We start from the raw sequence: 18318 nt of genomic DNA on the forward strand, positions 1-18318 counted from the left end.
TCCATCTGCAAATGCTAGAAACTTACATTTTGTACATGTCTAAATTAAATAATCTATTGGACTTCCATTGACTTAAAGTGTAAAAAAAAGAGCACGGAGAGAGAGAGAGAGAAACAAAATAATTATTTAATACAAAATAAACGGTTAATAACTGATATTACATTTCAGCATGATAACACTGACATTATGCATTAGTTGTGTGTTTTTGTAAGTATATTTCTATGCACTTTTGTGATTTTTATCTTGTGAGAAGGACCTTTATTTTGGCGTGGCGTAGTGACGTTATAGGTTTGCGCCGCACCGCTGCTGCATCTGTGATTCGGCTGAGGAAAGGTTTGAGATTTTAAGCGTTTGTAGTGTTTAAATCGATACCGTTAAATCGAAGTCGTTTAATACACTGTATCGTTTTTACAAGCTAACTAAATGAAGTAACTGTTTTTAAATGTAATATCTTAATATATTATCTAACTTTGATGGATGCTATTTTGTGTGAGTAAATAAAGCGCATCCACACGTGAATAACAAAATGTGCGTCCCATTTCTCTCCCTAAATCGTGAATCAGTTTATAGTGACAAGTGACTAAAGAAACGGAGCTTTTCCAAACTCCGAGTCAATTGAACCAATTCAAGTGATTCACTTGAAGCGCTCGAATCGCTGGACTGCACGACACCTGCTGCCCAAAACAGTATAAATGCAACGACGACAACAAACACTAACCTGTTGCAAATCTTTTAATTAAAGTGTAATATATTAAATATATTCTACAAATCCTTAAACACAAAACTTAAATGATAAATACATAAATATTATTTTTATATATAATGTGTTTTATTCAATTATTTTGTAGTGATAGTTTTAAATTTTTATTTATATTTGGCTAAACAGGTCATTTATAAGGCTAACTCTCACTCTAACTGAATCTCTTACCAGTGCACTACTGACCTAGGGAGCTGATTGAGATGGACTCAAAGATTTAGTTAGGGTTTATTTTCTTTCTGTTTCTTCTCAGATTGTCCAAATGCACAGGAAAGCTCCTGGTGAACCAACAGAGATCTACGTATCACACTATTATAAAAATGGCGTTTATTAAAGAGGAGAGTGAAGACATTAAGATTGAAGAAGAATTCAGAGTCAAACAAGAATATACTGAGGAACAAACAGGTTGGTTTTCATTCTCAAAGCTGAACTTAGTCATTTGATCTTTATTAAAATATCCAGCTTTACAAAAATAAATGATATTTTTGAAGTAGGTCATAATGGTTTTATCTGACATGGAGCCTCATGTTAACAGACATCCAAGATGAAAAAGTGCACTTCCTTAATGTACTTACAGTGTTATATTTTTACACACTCATTTTGTACTAAATGTACTAAAAATTATTCTTTAGTACTTCTCAAGATAAACTTAAGATCATCTGAGAGTACTCAACTGTGCTATTTTGGGACACCATGAACTGTAATGTGCTTTTAACATACTATCTCTGTATTTAAGAAGTGTGTTTAGTTAGCACTTGAGAGTATGAAAGATGGTTTCAAACATTTTCCTAATGAAATAATTTCAGATTTCTAAAACTTGTTGCCTTCATCTTCCTGGCACTGTATATATATATATATATATATATATATATTTATATATTTATTTATTTATTTATTTATTTATTTTTGTGCCTGAAATATCTCTCAATTGGCTTCATGGCTGAAAGAAGGAAAAAATCAGACTTATGTTAGTCCAGTTTTTGAGGTCACATACAAGCGTCTATTCAAAATTGTCTTGTGTTAAGGTTAAATATGATTTACAAATGGCACATGTAAAAACTGAAGAATACTGTGGGCTCAGGGGAGCTCCACAAATAGCTAGATGGGGTTGCTAATTGATGTATTTCTGTTGGCGTTAATCCGAATATAATACTAGCAATAATCTGAACAGAATAATAATTATTTGAAAACGCAGCATTTTGCTGTTTTAGGATAGTTACATGCTTGTATTCAGTAAACATCATTTATTCTAGATTGATTGTAACTGAGACTTAAGTCAACTATTGTTTTTGCATTGTACTGTTTCAAGCCATTAAATCATGGAATGGCCTTAATATTGTTTAAGGCCATTTTCTGATTTCAGTCTACAAATATAGTCAATATATTTTTAGTCTATTTTGTTTAAATGAAATTCTATTTGATATACATGTTACGGTTTTACAAAAGTGATTTTTTTTTTTTTTTTTTTTTTTTACAATTATGTGAAAAAAAAAATTTTTTGGCAGTGCCTTTTATAGCTTTTCACACCAATTATGTGAATGTCTGGCTTGAACTATAAAATTAATTGAGTATTTACCATTACTTATTACTAATTGAGTATTTGCAATTAAAGGACACAGGAAACATGCAGCGGCATTTTCTTTTTGTAGTATTGCCATTCTACCACTAGATTCTCTGCATAAGCATAAATTGTGCTTATATTTACACATTCCTACGTATAAGTACAAGTTAGTAGATCCCACACTTTGTGTGAAACTGTTCTTACGCAGTCATTACGCACTGTTGGTAAATGAGGGCCCTGGAAAACGGGTATCACTTCTTCATTAATTTGCCAGTGATCTTTGAAGTCAAGTGTCTTCGTATGTGCAATATATTGCACACAGAATTACACCACGTGTGACAGTACTGGATAAGTTTGTTTGGGTACTGTCTGCTGTTGTTGTTTCTGGAAAAATGCCACTGTAGCCACTGCTATGGTAAAAAAGTGCTACCAACTAGCTGCTGGCAGCTATCACACTTTTTACAGAGGCAACACTGAAGCCTTCATTGACGGCTAGTTGCAGGGTGTGTGCGAAGCAGGTCACTGATCCCCAAAGACATCAGTTTGCTAGAACCATGTTACGTTATCATGAACACACAACTACTTTCTCTGAGATTGACAGCCACTTTTGTTTTGAATCTTTTAGATGTCTTAAAAGGACAAGTCCACTTCCAGAACAAAAAATTACAGATAATGTACTCACCCCCTTGTCATCCACGATGTTCCTGTCTTTCTTTCTTCAGCCGTAAAGAAATTATGTTTTTTGAGGGAAACATTTCATGATTTTTTTGCGTCAGTTTAAATTCAGCTTCAAACGATCCCAAATGCGGTTGTAAACGATCCCAACCAAAGAAGAAGGGTCTTATCTAGCGAAACGATCGGTTATTTTCATTAAAAAAATACAATTTAAATACTTCTGATCTCAAACACTTGTCTTGTTTTGCTCTTTTTGAACTCTGTGTATTCTGGCTAAAGACAGTTAGGGTATGTCAAAAAACTCCAATCGTATTTTCTCCCTCAACTTCAAAAATCATTTCAAAATCATCCTACATCACTGCAGAAGCACTTTACAAAGTCTTTGCAGAGTGAACATGCAAAGAAGATCAAACACCCTTAACAAAAAAGGTAAAACAGTGATATAAGACCATTTTGAAGTTGAGTGAGAACATGAGATGGGAATTTTTCGACATACCATACCATACATTCACGATGGACCTGAAAAAAAAAAAAACAGTTCAGGCAGAGTGAGACAAGACGAGTGTTTGACATTAAAAATATATAAATTGTATTTTGTGAAAATAACCGATCGTTTCACTAGATAAGACCCTTCTTCCTCGGCTGGGATTGTTTACAACCGCATTTGGGATCGTTTGAAGCCGCATTTAAACTACATTTTGGAAGTTCGAAATTGGGGCACCATACCAGTCCATTATTTGGGGAAAAATGCTAAAATTTTTCCCTCAAAAAAACGTTATTTCGTTATGGCTGAAGAAAGAAAGACATGAACATCTTGGATGACAATGGGGTGAGTACATTATCTGTAATTTGTTGTTCTGGAAGTGGACTTCTCCTTTAACACTGGGCTATGAAATTCCCATTCAGCAATGTGATAGCAAGTTACAGGTACATAGGATTTAGTAGTCAGCGAGGTCCATGCATCCATAGTGATGCCCATTCTTGCTGTCTTTTGGATGGAATATTCTGGCAATGCTGACTAATCAGAGCTTTATATGGCACTCAAAAATGTTGCTGTTACCAAAGGAAAAAGTGTTTTTTTTTTTTTTTTTAACTCAAATGATCATTGTTTTTATGATTGATTGTCGCTGTCACATTTAATCTGCAAATTGTGCTCTTTATGTTTTGGCTGATGACATCTATAACTTTAAAGATGGTGTCTTTTGAAAGGTCTTTTGCTTTGCTCAGTTCGAGTGTTCAAGTACCTTAATATTAATTTAGTACAGAGAAGGAGAAGTGTTTTTGTTACAAGTGACCCGACTAATGCACTATAGTCATGATTTGAGGATTCAACGTTTTTTATTATTTATTTTATGCTTTAAATGTCTAAAAGTTTTGATGTCTGTTGCTATGTGCCTTTAAACTTGTATTTGTCTTTATTCACATTAGACCTTATGGCGCTGAAAGAGGAGTGTCAAGAATTTAATGAAACAAAATACAATGATCAGCATGAGGAATATTGTGATTTCAAAACTGACGAAAAATGTTTTAGTTGCTCAAAAACTAAAAAGACATCAAGAAAAAGATCCCAAAAGAAAGCAACTAGAAGTCATTTCACCTGCTTTGACTGTGGAAAGAGATTTGATCAAAAAGAAAACCTTAAAGTCCACATGAGAATTCACAGTGGAGAGAAGCCTTACACCTGCCAACAATGCGGAAAAAGTTTTGATCAACAAGGAAACCTTAATGTCCACATAAAAATTCACACTGGAGAAAAGCCATACTCCTGCCAACAGTGTGGAAAGAGTTTCAACAGAAAAGGGAACCTTAAAGTCCACATGAGGATACACACTAGAGAAAACCCTTTCACCTGCCAGCAGTGTGGAGTAACATTCACTCAAAAAGGAAGCCTTAAAATCCACATGAGAATTCATACAGGAGAGAGCCCTTTCACATGCCAAGAGTGTGGAAAAAGTTTTATTCGAAAAGGAAGCCTTAAAAGCCACATAAGAATTCACAATGGAGAGAAGCCTTACCCCTGTCCTCAATGTGGAAAGAGATTTACACACAAACCAACCCTTAATGCCCACATGAGAACTCACACTGGAGAGAAACCGTTTGTATGTCTTCAGTGTGGAAGGAGTTTCCGATATCATTTAACCCTTAATAACCATATGAGGACTCACTCAAGAGTGCACTGTTTTAGATGTCAGCAGTGTGGAAAGAGTTTCACAGACAGGAAGCACCTCAAGAATCATGTAACAACTCACACTGGAGAGAAACTTTACATGTGCCAGCACTGTGGAAAAACTTGCAGAAACAAAGCATCTCTTGATAGCCACATGAGAGTTCACACTGGAGAGAAGCCTTTTACCTGCCCTCAGTGTGGAAAGAGTTTCACACTTAAGGGAAACCTCAACATTCACATTAGGATTCACACTGGAGAGAAACCTTTCACATGTCTTCAGTGTGAGAAGAGTTTCATGTATCAAAGAGACCTGAAGCGTCATTTGCAAATTCATTCTGCAGAGAAATTATAGTGTTCTTCAGCGTGGTAAAGGGTTTAGAAAAAGGAGCAATTTCAAAATAATCTCTGTGTTCACCCTGGTTTTCAAAACCATTTAAACTGCATTAAAAATAAATATATTTTGCCATCACACCTGAAAAGTTCTGCAAATGTGAGACCTTTTTGTGTTCTTTGTTGAACTTCTGTACGGTCCCCCTGTATTCAATAATTGAATCAAAATTAATTTTTTTTTCCCCACTGTAAATAATTCCTTTGTGCCTTAAAATAGCTCTAATGCAATTCTATGCCAGGGCTGTGTCCTACAGAGTTTATGTCCAATTTAAGTGAAAATTTAGGTGTAGTTCAGCCATATATGTTTAAACCAGAAACTGAAGAAGAGGAAGACCAAATTAAACAGGTTTGTCTACAAGTAGATCTGTCAGAAAGATAATGTGTGTTAGGATGTGTTTACATTTGTAGTTCGGTTATTTTGGTTCATTTGGTCCAGGCCAAAAAGAAAAATTACACGTTTGTCCTGTTCCACTTAGCAGGGTTCCTGCACCTTTGTTAACTTCAAATTCAAGGACCTTCAAAGTCCAATACCCTCAAATTCAAGGACTTAAAGGTGAAGTCCACTTCCAGAACAAAAATTGTCAGATAATGTACTCACCCCCTTGTCATCCAAGATGTTCATTCTTTCTTTCTTCAGCTGTAAAGAAATTGTTTTTTTGAGGGGAAACATTTCAGGATTTTTCTCCATATAATGGACTGGTATGGTGCCCTGATTTTAAACTTCCAAAATGCAGTTTAAATGTGGCTTCAAACGATCCCAAATGCGGTTGTAAATGATCCCAGCCGAGGAAGAAGGGTCTTATTTATCTTATCTATCTGAAACAATCTGTTATTTTCATTACAAAAATACATTTTAAATCATTTTCAATCCCAAAAGCTTGTCTTGTCTTGCTCTCCCTGAACTCTAAATACTAAATACTTTTGATCTCAAACACTTGTCTTGTTTTGCTCTTTTTGAACTCTGTATATTCTGGCTAAAGACAGTTAGGGTGTGTTGAAAAACTCCAATCGTATTTTCTTCCTCAACTTCAAAAGTCATTTCAAAATCATCCTACATCGCTGCAGAAGTACTGACCCAGTCTTTGCAAAGTGAACATGCAAAGATCAAACACCCTTAACAAAAAAAGGTAAAATATAGGGTAATATAGGACAATATAGGGTAATTTTTCGAAGTTGAGGGAGAACATGAGATGGGAGTTTTTCGACATACCCTGTCATGAACCGAAAAAAAAAAAAATAAATCAGTTCAGGCAGAGTAAGACACAACGAGTGTTTGACATTAAAAAGTATATAAATTGCATTATTTTTCATGAAAATAACCGATTGTTTCGCTAGATAAGACTCTTCTTCTTTGGCTGGGATCGTTTACAACCACATTTGGGATCACTTAAAAACGCATTTTAAACTCCATTTTGGAAGTTCAAACTCTGGGCACCATATCAGTCCATTATATGGAGAAAAATCCTGAAATGTTTTCTTCAAAAAACATCTTGGAAGACAAGGGGTGAGTGCGTTTATCTGTCAATTTTTGTTCTGGAAGTGGACTTCTCCTTTAATGTGGGAACACATTTCAAGTGAGAGCCAGGTTACGTCGTCCATCCATCCATCCATCCATTTTCACCCGCTTATCCGGAACCGGGTCGCGGGGGCAGCAGTCTAAGCAGAGATGCCCAGACTTCCTTTTCCCCAGACACTTCCTCCAGCTCTTCCGGCGGAACACCAAGGCGTTCCCAGGCCAGCCGAGAGACATAGTCCCTCCAGCGTGTCCTGGGTCTTCCCCGGGGCCTCCTCCCGGTGGGACATGCCCGGAACACCTCCCCAGGGAGGCGTCCAGGAGGCATCCGGAACAGATGCCCGAGCCACCTCAACTGGCCTCTCTCAGGTTATGTCGTGTTACCTTGTATTATACACTGTTACAGTTTTCGTGTGTCAAATGCAACTATGCAAAAGAGCATTTTTTGCAGATTTACAACAGGCTCTGCACCTGGCCAAATGATGGTTCTTTGGATCTCTGGCAAGCCATTCTTTGTAATCTTCTTTTTTTTTTTGAGCCAAATATCTTGAAACTTGCATTTTCCAGGTATCACATTTTAGCTGTTTCAGCCTGTTTTTGAAATGTTTCATGGCATGTCTGTGAAACGTTGAGGTACCATCATAGTAGTTTTGTGCATATGTGAACATCATAAAAACATACAGCACAAAGTACCTCACATGGAAAATGCTTAACGTAATGCATCAATGCATGTAACTAACGTAAGTCAAACTATGTTTATTTTCAAAAACTTAGAGGGCCAATATTTTTTCTTCAGATTCACAAACTTTCCAGGATTTCGAAAAACAGTGGTAACCCTGGCTTTGTGTTCACACTGGCATTTTTGACAGTGAACCTAAAGGCATAGCGATTCCATCACAACCTGATGGGTCGGGTTGAATGACGTATGTTTTGTAACCAAACTCACCAAACTCTACAAACAAAAGGAAAGGGTGCATTCGATTCAAACTGGCGCTATGAGTGTATGACATCAAAGTACCCATTCACTGATCGGTCTGCTCAGCGCCAGTTTAGGTCGAATACACCTAATGCTGTCTACTGGACTAAGTGTGCTCATGTGTATATGATTTTATTTTCACTACCTGCAAACTCTCTAGGAGCTCATAAAAGGAACTTTACCTTCTCATTTCTCCACGTTTGCCCTCTGCTCATTTTGTTTTGGATATATCGCTTGTTTCCTTCGTGAAATCATATAGCATAGCGTCACATCTTGTCATTACTTCCTGTTTTTGGTTTATTTAGATGTATTTGTTCTTGTTGCGTTCATATTTCATTCAAACCGCACCAGAATTCGTTTGGAAGCACACTGAGATCCATCTTTTGGTGTACCAGGGTTCGGATGGCAGCTTACTTAAATGAACCGCACTAACAGAGCAATCGAACCAACCTTGACAAGTGTAAACACACCCTTACTCTCTTCAATGTCAGACATATGATGGTAATTTCCCTGCTAAAAAAAAGGCTTAAATTCGATTAGAGTCTCCTTTAGTTAATATCATCTCAGTTAACCAGACTGGTTTTATAAAAGGTCGGCACATATTTTCTAACATCCGTCGCCTCTTAAATGTTCTTTACACTCCCTCATCCCAAGACACCCCTGAAATTGTGGCGTCACTAGATGCCGAAAAGGCATTTGATCAGGTGGAGTGGGACTATCTTTTTTTTTTTTTTTTGCTATGGATAGGTTTGGTTTCGGCCCCGAATTTATAAAGTGGGTTCGTCTGCTTTATACTTCTCCGGTTGCTTCAGTGGTTACTAATAAATGGAGATCAAAAATTTTTCCTTTGTCAAGGGGCACTCGGCAAGGGTGCCCTTTAAGTCCTCTTTTGTTTACAATTGCAATTGAGCCATTATCTCTAGCATTAAAATCTATATCCTCTTTCCATGGCATAGTTAGGTGGGGTGTTGAACATAAGCTCTCATTATATGCTGATGACCTGCTTCTTTACATTTCAGATCCTTTATCATGCCTCAATGATATTATCGAAGTTTTGCACAATTTTGGGACCTTTTCTGGCTATAAGCTGAATATTTCCAAAAGTGAATGTATGCCTGTTAACTCACTCGCCAGACATATGCCTGACTCCATGCTTCCCTTCTGCATGGCAAGATCTAAGTTTAAATATTTGGGCATCAATATCACTCAGAACTTTAAAGGACTATATGAAAATAACTTCACCTCTCTATTGACTAAACTCAAATCTAATTTTCAAAAATGGAGGCCTCTCCATCTGTCTTTGGTTGGCAGAGTGAACTGTGTTAAACTGACAGTTCTTCCAAGATTCTTATTTATTTCAGTGCCTCCCTATCTTTCTATCCAAAGCCTTTTTCAGTACACTGGATAAACTTATCTCCAATTTTATCTGGGATGGGAAAATCCCAAGAATTATTAAAGAGTTTCTCCAGAAAAATAGAAGTGACGGAGGTTTAGCTCTCCCTAACTTTCTATACTATTATTGGGCGGCTAATGTCCAAAAGATAATTTACTGGATGCGCTCATCAGAGGGCACTGATTGGTTTAAAACAGAATCTAAATCCTGCACAGCAACCTCTTTACAAGCTCTTGTAACATTTAGCTTACCTATTAAAATAGTTAAATATACATCAAATCCAGTTGTTCATTTCACTCTTAAAATATGGACTCAACTACGTCAGCATTTGAAGTTAAGACAAGCACTCTTGTTTCAGAGTCCAATATGCAATAATCATGCATTCCTCCCAGCAAAACTAGACTCTGCATTTAAACAGTGGCAAGATAAGGGCATTTCTCGGTTCAGTGATCTTTATATTGATGGTATTTTTGCAAGTTTTAGTGATTTGCGTTCCAAATTCACTCTTAATTCAGTTGACCTTTTCCGTTATTTTCAGATACATCATTTTGTTAATGCCCAAAGCTCATCATTTCCAAACATCCCTTCTAAGTCTCATGTGGACTCTCTGTTAGAAGTACCCTCCCATCTACAAGGTCTTGTTTCAAGAATATATACAATTCTAATGTCTTTAAAAAGTGCAAGAACAGACAAGATTAGAAGCAGGTGGGAGAGCGTGCTCAGTATGCAATTTTCAGAGGAATTTTGGAGGAATGCCCTCTATAGAGTGAACGGTAGTACTACTTGTGCCAGATTGAGTTTAATACAGTTTAAAGTATTGCACCGTATGCACTTAAGCAGAACACGGATTGCCTCCTTTAGTCCTACTTTTGACAAGACCTGTATTAGGTGTCATACAGGTGAAGCAGACTTGACTCACATGTTTTGGGCATGCCCCACACTTACTGCTTACTGGTCAACCATATTTGATACACTTTCCAAAGTGTATGAAGCACAGCTGAAGCCATGTGCAGAATTTGCAGTATTCGGTGTTCCATGGGATGAATCAAATTTGACTCGAAGACAACTAAATATCATTGCCTTTGCATCCTTACTGGCTCGCAGACAAATTTTATTACATTGGAAATCTACAAATCCACCTAAAGCATCACAATGGCTTCGGGATCTGATGTTATACCTACATTTAGAAAAGATTAAATATTCAATTAGAGGTTCCCATAAATTGTCTTATGTCTGGCAACCCTTATTATCATATTTCACTGCTATAAAGGTACTTCCTTGACATTGTAATATTCCTGATTATGGTATCCAGTTTAATTTATCTATTCATGTATGTATTTATTTATTTTATTTTATTTTAACTTTTTGTAATTATCCATTTATTTTTCCATTTTTATTCAACTATTGCACATCCACCTCTGTTGTATTCTAATCAATATCACTATTAATATTAGGCAGTATGTTCTGGGTTGGTTGGGGAGGGTTTAAGAATGTAAAAAAAATACAGTCTCTGTACAAATAATAGCATTTGTCCTTGGAATAAAAATAAAGAGGGAAAAAAAAGGCTTGGCTGGTTTTAGCTGGTTTAAGCTGGAAGTAGCTGGTTTTAGCTGGTCTCCCAGCCTGGCCAGCTAAGACCAGCCTGGAAGTGGCCAAAACCCCTCTAAAACCAGCCTGCTGACCAGCAGCTAAGACCAGCCAACCAGTTTAGGCTGGTTTTAGCTGTTTTTTCAGCATGGTTATATGATTAGCCTTTGTCTTGACTATGTTATGAAACAGCTTATACTGTGTTGCTAATGTTAAACAAACTATGTTGCCATTTCCCACCTCAGAGTCAGACATAATATACATCATATAAACAATTTACCCACTATATTTCTGAATGTACTCAGTTTTTCTTGTCTCTTCTTAAAGGTGTTCTTGTGCTCACTGTGTTACAATGCCCACAGAGCAAGAAACCAAGCATGGTTATTGGAGTAATTTCAAGTCATATAAAGATATGAATGGGCTCTCTGAAGACCCCCTGTTTCGCAGCATAGTTAATGATATGCTAATACACATTGACCTGATTGATTGCAACATGTTTGTGATGAAGAAAACGTTTTAACCACATTTTTGAGATTGTCTATAATTTAACTATAAGGAGAAAATACCATTTTATCACAAGGGGGCTTTAAATGGTTTTGCAATTAAAAAGGCACCAAAAAATTGTATCTGTCACAACCTCTTTGTATTTAGAGACTCCTATTTTGACACCGTTTTGCTGTTCTGTTTCTGCCCTCACCTTTCCTGTGTTTGTCATTGTAGTTACTGATTATGTTCTTCACCTGTGTCTTGTTTAGTTTTTTGTTACTTTATTTAATCCCTTCTCAGTTTGCAATCATTGTAGGTTGTTGTCTTGGTGTTCTTTTAAGCTGTTGCGTACACTTGCTTGCATTTTCAGTTTATCTTTGATTGTTGTTGGTATTTTGTAAATAAAGACTTGCTGTAAGTAGATCTACTTCTCTTTTCTTCTTGCCTTCACAGTAATGTGACAGAATAACCGACCTAAGACGTTAAAGATAGATCAGAGCCAGCCTCTATGTCCATCCTGCAGCAGGTGCACATGGATTGTCAGGTCAAGAGTTAAGATGGATTCACACAGTGTTGTAATTACAGTAATTCTGAGATAACGTGACATTCCACTCGGAGTTGTCAACGTCCTTTGAGTATGCAGGTCAGAGAGAGTGGACAGCTCCAAGTAGAACATCACATGTTGTTATCTCAAAATTACAGTAATTATGAAATGTTGTGAACAGCTTTAAAGGGAACCCTGGGTATTAAGACTTGTGTGGCTTAATTTAATGTAAATTATGTCTCTTACTGAAATATGTAGTAGAAAAAAAATGTAATAATCCACATCGTTATATACACATTTTGGACTGTGAAGGGCGCCATATTTTGATTACGTAGAACTGTTGTACTCAGTTAGCTACAGGCACCAAGCTATGCTATTTGCGTCTACGCAAGTGCGTCTTGAGCCTCCAAAGGCTTGCAAAATTCTGAGCATGAGGAAGAAGAATGCATCGAATGCATCCATTGCTGCATTTCTGCAAGATAACAGGCTGGATATGCTGTCAGAGATCCCACTGTGAATGCATTCTTTAATTAGTTGTATAGTGATTGTAATAGTAATCATAACAAATAATGACATATTAGTAGCAGTATTAATATTAATAATAAAATGTTTTATTCTTAGTAGTGGCAGTGACTAACAGTTAAAATGAAAGTTGTTTTATTTATTAGGATTGTTAATATTGTTATTTTACATTTATTGCTGTTGTTTGTTTCTATTGGTATTTGCTAATATAATATTTTAATAACACAAATAAACCCAATACTTTTCAGACCTTTATTAAAATGTATTGTTATTTTCCCTTCACTTTGTAGCTGCAAAATTTGTTGTGAAGTATGATGTTGTAAAGATCTTGAGTTTTTCTGTGTCTAACTGCAGGTTTGTCTGTAGCCATAGAACCTCTCTTTGCAGTTCCAACACTTCTCTTACAGCATCTGGAAAGGGTTTTTATGGTTTTCTAGAATTCATAGGTGTTTCAGAGAAATTATGAAAGAATCTAAAAATACTATTAACACTAAGTTGTCATATTATTATCAATTTATTATATTGGAATTAATTTTATACTGCTTATATGAGACAATAATGTTGTTTCACTCCATGTCACACTGTCCCCCTGGTTTAGCATCACTCTCTAAGCCACCAGGGATGCCAGCCAGGACAGGCGAATCTGCTCCAAGGATGCCTTGAACGCATCTCAGTAGAGTCTGAGAATTCAGCTGACGGTGGTCCTTCTCCTGTTTTGTTATTGTTGGCTCTCTGTGGCAACAAAACGTTTCTCCGTATAATGGACTGATACGGTGCCCTGAGTTTGAACTTCCAAAATGCAGTTTAAATGCAGCTTCAAATGATCCCAGATGCGGTTGTAAATGATCCCAGCTGAGGAAGAAGGGTCTTACCTAGTGAAATGATCAGTTATTTTCATTTAAAAAAATACAATTTAAATACTTTTTAATCTCAAACGCTTGTCTTGGCTTGCTCTGCCTGAACTCTGTGTATTCTGGCTCAAGACAGTTAGCATATGTCGAAAAACTCCAATCGTATTTTTTCCATCAACTTCAAAAATCAGAGTAAGACAAGACGAGCGTTTGACATTAAAAAGTATATAAATTGTATCATTTTTATTAAAATAACCGACCGTTTTGCTAGACCCGAAATCAAATCCGACATGCAGCTCCCGCTGGCCAGTTGTCATACTGCCTTTTAAAAGGCCAGACAGGAATCCAACAACAGGTGTCCTCGATAAACCCATCCGAGGCCAATCAGTTCAACAGTTCAAAGAAAAAAAGACATGAACATCTTGGATGACAAGGGGGTGAGTACATTGTATGTGAACCTTTGTTTTGGAAGTGGAGGTGAAATTACATGACTCAGCCAAACGCACAAGTTGTCTTCAGCACTCTTTTTCATGAGCATTTGAGCGTGCGGATAAAAACTAGATTAGAGCGCCATCCACTGTTAAAATCTAAGCTCCGAGTAGATTCCAAAGAGAGTGGCAATGCATTCGGAAGATCTCAGAATCTATCCACGAATCGATTTATTGTCCCATCCCTAAACTGATAAAACATATATAAGACAACACAACATTTACTGTAGATGACTTGACAGATGACTTAATTTGAGAAATTTTATATTGCGCTTCTGATTTGACTGTGAGATTCTGCAGTTTTTGTCCGTATAAAGAGTAAAGACTATGTAGATGATTTTTGCACTTTTCTGTGTAGCACACTACTCCTCTGCACTCACTCACAAATCACCATACTACTGGCAAATAGCTTCCTACCCAGCCCAACTGTCTGGATAACTAAGCTGATCATTTTTCAGAACTTAGCCTCCTGAGCAATGACTAAATCCATGAGTGTCATGCTGGGCACTTTATGGCACTCTTCTCCTATAATGCACCTCCCATGATTCTCTCCAGAGATGCATTACTAAGATGCTGCACCCACCTGGCACACCTGTAAAAAAACAGTATTGCATGCATGTATTTGTAATGTTAACCATACAAGTTAAATTAATAATTTCAGTACAGACAAAATGAATAAGAACTGCTGAGAGGATGAAGAAAAAAAACAGGACAGGCCTATGTTCATTCTAAAACGAGTGGAAAGGTAAGCCTAAAGCCAGTCTATTTAGTCTCAAGCTTTTTTTAAGACTTTGTTTACTCATTTAAGATTTTGTTTACTCATCTTTTATCATTCAAATAGGCATTGCAGGTAAATAATAAAGATGACTAGTACATATATTTGGTCCAGTGCAGAGGTCATTTTAGGTTTAAATAATTGATTATTTTAACACTCAACAGTTAACATTACAGCAGTTAAAAAAAAGTTGCTAACTAGTTTTAGTTTCTTATTTAAAGTATCATAAAACATTAATGAATAGTTTACCCACGAATGAAAGTTCTGTCATCATTTATTCACCCTCGTGCCGCTTCAAACCTGTATGACCTTTCTTTTGTATGATGTAAAACAAAGGTATTTTGAAGACTGTTGGTAACCACACTGTTTTGGTTACCAATGACTTTCATCAAACAAAAAATACTGAGATGTTTTCTAAAATTTTCTTTTATATGCCATAGGTTATGTTAGGCTGATGATTATAATCATAAATTATCTATATTTTTGTTCTGGAAGTGAACTAATCCTTTAAAAGTAAAAGTACTCAATGCAGGAAAAGCAGCGAATCCTCACATTTGTGAAGCTGAAACCATTAAATTGTACTTGAGTAAATGTAATGAGTTACATTCCACCACTGTGTATAACAGTATTTAGGCCTAACACTTGTTTTATTTTCACAGAAACTTCAACGCATAGATGAGCTCTTGCTGTTCCTCGTGCGTCTGTCAGGGATCTAGCAGAACGGTTTGACATTCACCACACCACATTTTCTTGTAAATACTTTCTAATGAATGTATATCTAATTGTAATAATTTATTGTAAATACTTTCAAATTAATGTATTTTTAATATATTTTCTGGTAAATACTTTCTAATGAATGTTCTATAATTTTGTTAAACATTTACTTACCAGAATTGATTCATTAAAGGGGTCATCGGATGCCCATTTCCCAAGTTGATATGATTCTTTAGGGTCTTAATGAAAAGTCTATATTATACTTTGGTTAAAAATTCTCAATGGTTGTTTAAAACAACGCCCTTTCTACCTTGCCAAAATCAGCTCTGCAAAAATCATCCTGTTCTGGTTGAGGCTGCTTTAAATGTTAATGAGCTCTGCTTGCCCCGCCCCTCTCTTCTCTCTGTTTACTTTAGCCGCTAAACTTGCTAACTAGCACATTATTAGGAAAGGTGATTGCAGAGATTCATAAAAAAAACCTTATACTTACTTCTGCTGTAAGTGAAGCTGGAATGATTTGCGCGAACATAGACGCATTTATGTAGATCGGGAGGCGCATTCCCTTCACAAACAAAGTTAATCCACTGCATCTTCAGCGGCTCAGATGTCGGGAGTAAATGACGACCACTATGTTCATTATTACATCCAGCAACACAACACCTCAATCGCTAAATCTGAGATATTCTTGTCTAATTTACATCCCTGCTCCAGCATCGAAACAATTGAGGTTGGACTGTGACAGATGATCTGAGGTAAGACGCTCATGTCAATGAACTATCGTGGGAGCGGCCTCTGTTGGTATGACGCCACACCGACAGGCATCTGAGAATGGCTCGATTTGAAAAAGGGCATATTATTTTTACAGATTAATTAAAAACCACTGCATGTAATTTTATTATTATAGAGTAGAATTGTACATACACTGCCAACACACATTAATGTTCAAACAACATGAAAAAGTGAACTTTGCATCCGATGACCCCTTTAAAACTTCCATGTAGAAATAAAAATTAAAATAATCTCCCTTCTCCCTTATGGTTTTAGCCACCTCGCAGTCTTGGTAGATGCGTTGTATGAGAATATCCTCCTCTGCAAAAAAACAAAATCACACCACTCCATCCCTGTAAGAAGCAGCTGGCCGTGGGTGCCTGCCAGTAGTAGCTGTGAGTCTGCTTTAATTTCAGTGTGCCCATCTGCATTCTCAAGTAACTACAGTCCGCATAGATCTTCACACTGGGACATTTGATTTCCAGCAATCTGAAGGGTGGGTTCTCAGTCGGGTCAAACACCAGACCGTCAGGAGATGACCTTATCTAGGGTGCATCTGGGTGGATGATGAACCCACAAGGCCAGTAATTTGTGTTTTTTATTCAGCAGTATTCCTGAATGGCAACCACTTCCAGTGACAGTCCCCTCTTCATTCCATTTTAGCCACTCCCTTTTTAATTCTTTGTGCCAAGTTTTCAGCTGAACTCTGACCTCTGACATGGCATATTTCCCTGAATTAGGAAGAAGTTATTCTTGGCCTCCTGACATGGTGCCACTCCACAGTGTTGCTCTGCTCCCTGGTGGCAACCTAAATTTTTCTTGCCATTTCTAATGTAGTGGCAAGTGACTGTAGATGGAGGTGTTGTTGGTGACTGCACACAAACTGACAACTGGTAAGCTCCAGCCTATAGTCATCTACAGGTAGAGATGGAGGTGGAGGGGCAGCTGGGTGGCATACTACAACCTGGCTCACTGGTAGAGGATGTTGGTAAGATATAGGACTGCCTTCCTGGACTTTCCCAAAAGTGGAGCGTTTCGCACTCTCTGTGTGTTAGCTGCCGAATGGAACCACCTTGTTAATCCCTAGTCTAGTTCAGTCGTGTTTCTAGTTAGTTTCTCCTAGTTTTGTTTACTAGCCTGGTTATATCGTCTTGTCTGCCTTCTGCCTGCCCTGGACCTTTTACCCGTCGTTAATTTAACCCTTTGCCTTGTCGTTCGAACTCTGCTTGCCCCTCATATAAACTCGTTGGATTACCCATTGCCTTGTCCCTAGGATTACGTTCGCCGCTTATCGACCCTCGCCTGCTTTACAGATTACTCGTGTCATGTGCCTCATATACCTGTTTGCCATTGTCTGACCCTGCCTGTTTATGACCATTTCTCAGTTACAATAAAGCTATGTGTTTCCGTCTCCCTCACTCCGTTACAACTATAGTAAAGTACTTTAATTTGTTGTGGTAATTCTATAGTTGCTGTGGTAACATAACAACTATGGAAATATAAACAAATTACTTCACCCAATGCTGTACTAAGATTTCTACAACTATAGGGTACATTATATTATACTACAATACACACAGTTTACTGTAGTAAAAACTTAAGTGTGCTACGGTATTTACTACAGTTTATCAGTTCAATATAGTTAATACTACAGTTTGCTGTAGCATTCATTAACCAAGTGTTGTATATACTATAATATATACAGTATACTACAATTTACTATAGTTTACTACCCAGATAGCACAGATATGTCTGCAAGATGTCTGTTAAAGATCTCTTGATCTGGAAAGCATCTGCTGTGTACAAACGTCTGGCAGACAACTATAAGATGTCAGTTTTACATACATTCTAAGCAGAGGTTGCGCTAGACTTTAACATTGTCCGTCATTTTGATGGACAGGGTCATAATCTATTATTACCCGTCATTTTAATTTTCATATTTTAATTAGAATAACACATTTAATTGCTTTTTATTTTTGTTCACATTTTCATTTTTAATCATGAAGCTAACGTTACAGGATGCCAGCGCAAGTGTTTAAAAACAACAAAATACGCTAGGGCTGTGTAAACAAAAAAAAAACTATTTTTAAAGAAAACTTTTAATAGATTCTCATTTTAATGAACCAATATCGATTCTTAAATCACAATCAA

The 18318-nt window shown here is 36.9% G+C and overlaps 1 protein-coding gene across 1 annotated transcript; it reads left to right on the forward strand.

Annotated features, from left to right (window-relative positions):
- Positions 1-301: 301 nt before the first annotated feature.
- On the forward strand, positions 302-5883 carry LOC127160756 (gastrula zinc finger protein XlCGF8.2DB). The gene is made up of 3 exons (XM_051103408.1): positions 302-333; positions 1011-1162; positions 4422-5883. Exons 2-3 carry the CDS (start codon positions 1078-1080, stop codon positions 5510-5512), a joined length of 1176 nt encoding a protein of 391 aa, XP_050959365.1. The 5' UTR covers positions 302-333; positions 1011-1077; the 3' UTR covers positions 5513-5883.
- The last annotated feature ends 12435 nt before the right edge of the window (positions 5884-18318 follow it).

The sequence above is a fragment of the Labeo rohita genome, unplaced genomic scaffold, assembly GCF_022985175.1.
Source record: "Labeo rohita strain BAU-BD-2019 unplaced genomic scaffold, IGBB_LRoh.1.0 scaffold_45, whole genome shotgun sequence".
NCBI lineage: Eukaryota > Metazoa > Chordata > Actinopteri > Cypriniformes > Cyprinidae > Labeo > Labeo rohita.

What these genes read in the sequence shown, in the direction of transcription:
- LOC127160756 (XM_051103408.1), top strand. Translation starts at nt 1,078, where the DNA reads ATGGCGTTTATTAAAGAGGAGAGTGAAGACATTAAGATTGAAGAAGAA. An exon ending in ATATACTGAGGAACAAACAG is followed by an intron (nt 1,163 to 4,421) that starts GTTGGTTTTCAT and finishes TATTCACATTAG; the next exon opens with ACCTTATGGCGCTGAAAGAG.